At 43.0% G+C, this 6,344-nt stretch overlaps 1 protein-coding gene across 1 annotated transcript in view; it reads right to left on the bottom strand.

Moving 5' to 3' along the window:
• Positions 1 to 1,270: 1,270 nt before the first annotated feature.
• The window catches only part of TP53BP1 (tumor protein p53 binding protein 1), a gene marked incomplete at its 5' end in the record, with an annotated part of 29,620 nt that continues 24,546 nt past the window's right edge, over positions 1,271 to 6,344 (bottom strand). The window contains 6 exons of the mRNA XM_029083681.1: positions 1,271 to 1,611; positions 2,226 to 2,371; positions 3,075 to 3,274; positions 4,352 to 4,446; positions 5,059 to 5,271; positions 5,888 to 6,091. Of these exons, the coding sequence (XP_028939514.1) occupies positions 1,424 to 1,611; positions 2,226 to 2,371; positions 3,075 to 3,274; positions 4,352 to 4,446; positions 5,059 to 5,271; positions 5,888 to 6,091 (1,046 nt within the window). The remainder of the gene's footprint in view (positions 1,612 to 2,225; positions 2,372 to 3,074; positions 3,275 to 4,351; positions 4,447 to 5,058; positions 5,272 to 5,887; positions 6,092 to 6,344) is intronic.

Below are 6,344 nucleotides of genomic sequence, written 5' to 3'. Positions count from 1 at the left end.
CCAAAATAAAACCGTCTTGTCATGCAATTACGTGCAATACTGTCAATGTCTGCACCCAAGTGCAAAGCTACTAGAGTAGTATAGCATCCTATTTCAATGCAAAGCAGCATCTCAAAGGAACGTCTTGCATGTTACTAAGATTTCCAAGCCTTGTGATAACAATCTTGCCCTAAGCCCATTTGGATGAGTGGCAGGAGGGACACCTGTAGTCCGTCACTGGGGTGTAGTATCGGGTTTCCAATTTGAACACAAAGGTTGGTATTTTCACAGTATCTGAAGCTGCAGCTCTCGAGAAAGTTACAAGTCCCTGTGAGGAAAAAGTCCTCTCTGCTCACTCAGAAAGACACAGTAACAGACAGCAAGTATAAGGCCTGACATCTTCAACGCATTACAGCTGTTTGTAGTAGGACTGTGCCCAATGTGAAGTTTAAAATCCTGTGACCGTGAAAAAAGTTAGAAAACTGGAGAAAGGGTGTTGAAGTTTGGATGTGGGAACTGCAGACCAAAACAGTCAGAAGGTGACTGAGCTAGGAAGCAACAGGGGGGAAAAAATACGCCTCAAGAAAAACTTGCACATTTGAAGTAAGGGACTAAAGCCTGTGTCTGAGGCTGGCTGGAGGCCTGGGTATAACCTATAGCACTGTTAAAGCCAAGAGCTGTTGAACTCAGCTTTTGCCTTTATGCCAGCTGACTGCTAAGATAAAGTGCCTGGCTGTGAATGCAGCAGCTCAGAAGCAGCCTGTTTATCCCATTACCATTTAAACAGATACCCAGCACTTACATCCTCTTTGCGCCTCAGTCTCCCAGCAGTTTAGTTGTCCTAGGTCCCTGTGTCTGTATCTCAGGTTGTGCCAGTCTGCACTAAGGCAGGTTAATACCTATATAGTCACAACAGGGAAAAAAGAGAGGTAGCCAAAACAAAATGGTGCTTTGTCCTAGAAATTCTACCAGTCATTTCAGCAACATCTTGATAAAATTAATGGAAAATAACAGCAAGCTGGAGGAGTACACACCATGCTATTCTTCCAACAAACAGAAGTGCTGCTACCCTGAACTTAGTCATAAGATATTCACGTCTGTAAATACAGGCTGCCAGTTGAGCATACCTTTCCCTTCCTTTACAATTGACTTTGTGTTGAGGTCAGCCTTTACTGAAAGTAAAATATTAGTGCTATTCAGCTCAGAGAAATGTAAATACTTATTTTCTCTCTGCTCTCCTCAGGAAGCACGGCCCTGGAATAATTCTGGATAAAGGAGGAGTCCCAGCAGCTACCACAAGAGATTGAACATTTATTTCATCATAAAAGTCCAGCAGATAAAACTATATACAGTAATCCATGCACACTGCCCAATTACACAAACATTTAAAACCTGATTAAAACACAGTCTACACAACAGTGGGACAGCAGGGCAAAGTTTTAGTTTAGTGGGGGACATAGTCATGTTTGTATTTTGGATGCTTGTTGTAGCCTACTCTCTCCCCAGCAATAAGGCTCTGGATCACCCACTCTTGTGAGACAACAGGCAGCCGTAAAGCTTCTGCACACTTCAAGACACCAGCTGGGCAGGAAAAATCAGTCACCACCACGTCATAAACACCCAAAGCAATATCTGCACAGGAGGAAAGACAGGCATCTGTCAGGTGAAAAAAAAAACCAAAAAGGGTCTTCTCTGCAGCAGATCAGTGTGTTTCACCACTGTGAATCTCTTCCCTGTTCTCTCGTTCCTAACCAGTGAATTCTCTGTAAAAGTTAAGACATGCTCTACAGCAACACTGCACCTTGCATGTAAAAGATTTCCTCTAGTCCAGCTAGAAATTAACAGAAAACCAGCAGCCAGCATTACAGGCAGGACTAGATAACCCCACGACCTGACCTCAGGCTGTGAGTACTAGGGCCTACATGCCATATGGAGAGGGAGAGACAGTTCATTTCAGGAGGAAAAGGAAGCACAATTTTAGTGGCCTACAGAAGGTTCAGGAGCAACTCTTGCCTATTTCCCTGCTTTCAACATAGGCTACGAGCTGATGGCTTGTGTCCTGAACTGCTGCAGCATCTCCTTCTCTGGAAGGTAGGTCTTCTAGAAAATTACATTCAGGCAGAACGCCAGTGTCTGCACTTTGCCTTCCTTTATGCTTATAGATAACCTTGTAAGGCATCCTAAATGGTTTTAAACCACACTAGAGACCACAGTGGCATGGGATTCCCAAACTGGCCAATGAGTACCTTTGTTGTGAGCATTTGAGTAATGCTGTTTAACAGATGCTGCTCCCCCTGTCATGAGGATTTCAGACCACAGATCCAGGAAGTTCTGCTGCTGGTCTGACACCAGCAGAACCTTCAGGTTATGGAATGGGTTTTCTCGTGGGTGCCTGTAGAATAAAGAAAAGAAATGCAGACTGCTAAGAATATCCAGTAGTCTCAGACTTTAGTTGAGGACTATTATCTACTTCTAGCACCCTAAATCCAAAGTTAGGCTAAACTCCCCCTTAATCCTGAACCACCTTTTCTGTGTATATCCAAAACACCTCCACTTTTGACAGGGCTGAGCAAGCAGGCATCAGTCTCTTGCTCGAAAACCCACAGAGATTTACAAACTGCTTTTGTCCACTCCTCACCTTATCTGATGAGTCTGACCTGACAATTGTTCTCTCAGAACAGACCTACTGGATTAGATTCCATAGAAAATGCAGAAGCTGGCTTCAAAACATACCAAAGGAAAAGGAAATTGCAGTAGTATTGCTCTTCTTTATCCATTTCTGAGCAATTAGAGAAGTCAGCCAAGTGTGTGGGAAGCCTTGCCTGAATTCTGTCTTCCTCATGAGGAGACAGACAACTTTCTTACTTCCCAGGACACTGTCTTTTTTGTGTATATGCCACCCAAATGTACTTTGGCATTAAAGGTCTCTGTAAAGCCAAGTAAAGAGTGTTGTTCCTATATGGAAGGGAAGGCATGGGGAGCAGCACTAGGAACACCTTTAGTACTTGTAGTATTCAAGAGCCTCTCAAGCATAGCAATTCTCTCTGATTAAATCCTCAGTCTGTAGACTCAGATCATGGTTACTTGGCACTTACCATTCTAGCAATTTTTGCTCCTGGAGGCTATAACCAGCAGGCAAAAGGTAATTCCGATAATTTTGAAGCTGGTTAGCATGACAGCTGTCATGGACCCAGATATGAGACACACAAGGGATCCCTCTGGCAAGGCACAGCAAGTATTTCCGAGTTCGACAATGCTGGTCCGCAATTAAAAGACACTGATATGCTGCATTACACTTCAGGTGAGATAAAAAGACGTGTAAACAGGAGACAATGCTTGCAAAAAAAACAAAACAAAACAAAAGACCACCAACCCAGAAGTTGTCTAAACACTGCTAAACACTTTGAAGAAGAAAACAATTGAAACCCTGATTTTCACAGCCATGTTACGTGAAAGGTAACTCATTTCTAACAGATTCTGAAATCACAAGTACTTATAATAATCACCAATTCCAAGCTATGCAGTTCACAGGCAGAAACTCTGCCTAGTAGTTTTAGTTTTTATCTGCCTAGAGATATAATAACTATCTCTTCCAGTTCAGACAAAAGAGAAGATTAATCTTATAGTTTGAGACTCAGTAAGTCACTAGAGAAAACTGCATCCTCAGGCTAGATGCTCCAAGAACAATTTACCCTCTCTATTAAAAATCTAAATTTAAGTAAATTAACACTAAATTAAATCAGTTGTCCAAATAGATCAGGTAAGTGAAGAGTGAAAAGCTCTACCTCTATGTTCTGCAGCACAGACATGTGGTGAGACCACATCTGCAGTTCTGCATCCACTCCTAGGTTCCGCAGTACAACAAAAACACAAGACACACCGAGGCAGGCCCAGCCAAGGGCCACTAAGATATCTAGGCATTGGAGCATCTGACATGCAAGGAGAGGCTGAGATAGCTGAGCTTGTTTAAGCTCAAGAAGGGAAGGTTTGGGTGGTGTTATCAATGCATATTCATGACTGATAGGAGAGTGTAAAAAAGATGGAGCCAGACTCCATCTGCCTCAACTCGGTGCTAGCACCACTAAAAGGACAAGAAGCAACAAGTACAAACTGAAATACACGAAATTTCCGTTGGTGCTTTGTTTGGTTGGGTTTTTTTGAATTGTGGATGTCAAACACAAGATCAAGTTGCCCAGAGAGGTTGTGGAGTTTCCACCCTTGAGGATACTCAAAACCCAACCAGACAAGGACCTAAGCAATCTGATCTGTTTGATCTTTCAGAAGAGGGGGGTCAACAAGATGAGCTACAGAAATTCCTTCCAATCTCAACTATTCTGTAACTATCATTCTATATTAGGAAGCAATCCCTTACCTGGGTTTCATTGAAGTCTTCCAGGATATAGCCAGCTCCTGCTCGCAGCTGCCGTGCTATGTAATGTTTGTCATATGGAGTCATCTCTAAAAATTCTACAGCAGAAACAGAAATTTCACTTTTTTACTATAAACTACCTGCTTATGTCCATACACTTCTCAAGTCTACAGAGCCCTCATCCATTCCACTAAGGGACTCCAGCCTTTCTCCCAAGAATATCTAGAGAAAACCCTTGGAAGAGATGCAGGGGAAGCAGCAGGAAGGGAAGCACAGCACTGGCAAAACTGGCCAAGTGAGTACCTGGTCTTTTTTTTTTCCTGCTGCAGTTCACTTTATGAAACGTGATCCTAGCAAAGACAAACTGGAGCAACCCATTCATGCTTTCAAGTCCTGTGTTTCCCAGCATTATACCTTATGTTTGAACACCTTCCTTCTCATTATTATACTATTCTGAGACTGCTGATCTCACTAATTTTCACACCTTTCTTAACTTGCTGAACAGCCCTATGATCATCACTGAAGCTTGCCACATTTCAGGCTGTAAATTCTCTAAAGCAAAGACTGAGTTTTAGGTCCTTTCTACAAAGGATTAAAGAGCAAAAGGGTAAAACAAGCACTCACACAAATGCATGATCAGACAGCATGCAGCGTTTCTCCTAAAGCCACAGCATTCTACTTGGAAATGCAATAGGTAAGATTTGCCTCACCTTCTTCCTCCTCACTACTCCCTGTGGGACCATCTGATGGCTTCTGGTGATTGACCAATTTGTCACTGGGTGTTGCCATGGTGAGGAGAAAGGCATAGCCCAAAAAGAGGGTCTTACTGTGGGGCAAGGGTCCGTGATGGTCCTCCGGTACTGGGGGATCTACAGCATCTACACCTTCACAGGTGCTTATAAACTCTCCAGCTCTCACAGGCCCTGCAGAGAGACAGAAGCACCAGGAGCCTCAAAAGCCAGGTTCAGCACAAAGACCCTGGGGTAAGTTTTGGGTTATGCTCTACTTCAGTTATTTTACTGGAGGAGACAGAGGGAGGCAGGATTGGGTTAGGATTACACTAGGATAGGTAAGGATCTTTTACGCTTCTGGTTACAAAGAATCTTCAAATCAAAACCTGAATGATAAATGGGACAAAATTCACCAGTCTATCAACATCCTGAAACAACACTTAACTGCTGTGAAGGGTTCCTTTAACAGCTAGGCATTTCAGGACTGACTAAACAGGTAAGAAAAGAGATAAGAAAGGAGAGAGGCAAATCACAACATTAAGGTCAGAACATTTCTAAAAGGCAGAACTGAAAAAATGGCAGGTAAGTACTCAGCCTATGCTAAAAATATCTCTGGCTCCTGAATGCATCCAGGGAGAACTGGTCTCAAATTGTGCACAGTGAACAAACAATCTCATCTACTTTTTGCTTATGGAAGTGGAAAGATCAATTACAGAAATACCAGGGAGGAGGAAAAAAAAAAAAAAAAAAAAAAAAAAAAAGAAAAATCACTGAATCCAAGTTTAAGAGCAGAAAATATGGTTCTAACCAGGATTTGTCATTGCTGACTTGCGGCCACGTTTAGCTGGGGATCTCTCATCTTCAGAAGTAACAAGTTTCCTTTTCCCAGGTAGCGTGCCTGGTGGGATGCGTGGGCTATCCTGCCCTTTACGAGTGGGAGTTGTGCCGCTGCTGGAAGTGCTGGGAGAACCAACGTTACTACGTCGCTTCCGCTTCCCCTCCACAAGATTATCTGTAATACAGTATTATATATAGTAGCAGAGATTAGTCAGGGGCTGTCACCTAACTCCATGAGCTTTCACCCTACCTATATGTACAGAGGTGGCTAAACTCAATAGCACCTACAAGGTACACACTACCATCCTCTGACAGAGAAGAGCAAGACAAGAGCTTGTCTTGCTCAAGTACCTTTCTTCTCAAGCCCTGTACCCTGCCCATCTCTTTTTCTCCCAGTACTGCTGAAAAGCTTGTATCATAGCAACCAT

This window comes from Antrostomus carolinensis, unplaced genomic scaffold, assembly GCF_000700745.2.
Source record: "Antrostomus carolinensis isolate BGI_N321 unplaced genomic scaffold, ASM70074v2 scaffold24492, whole genome shotgun sequence".
Taxonomy (NCBI): Eukaryota; Metazoa; Chordata; class Aves; order Caprimulgiformes; family Caprimulgidae; genus Antrostomus; species Antrostomus carolinensis.
Note: the sequence above shows the minus strand (reverse complement) of the source record. Positions and strands in the feature narration are given on the sequence as shown.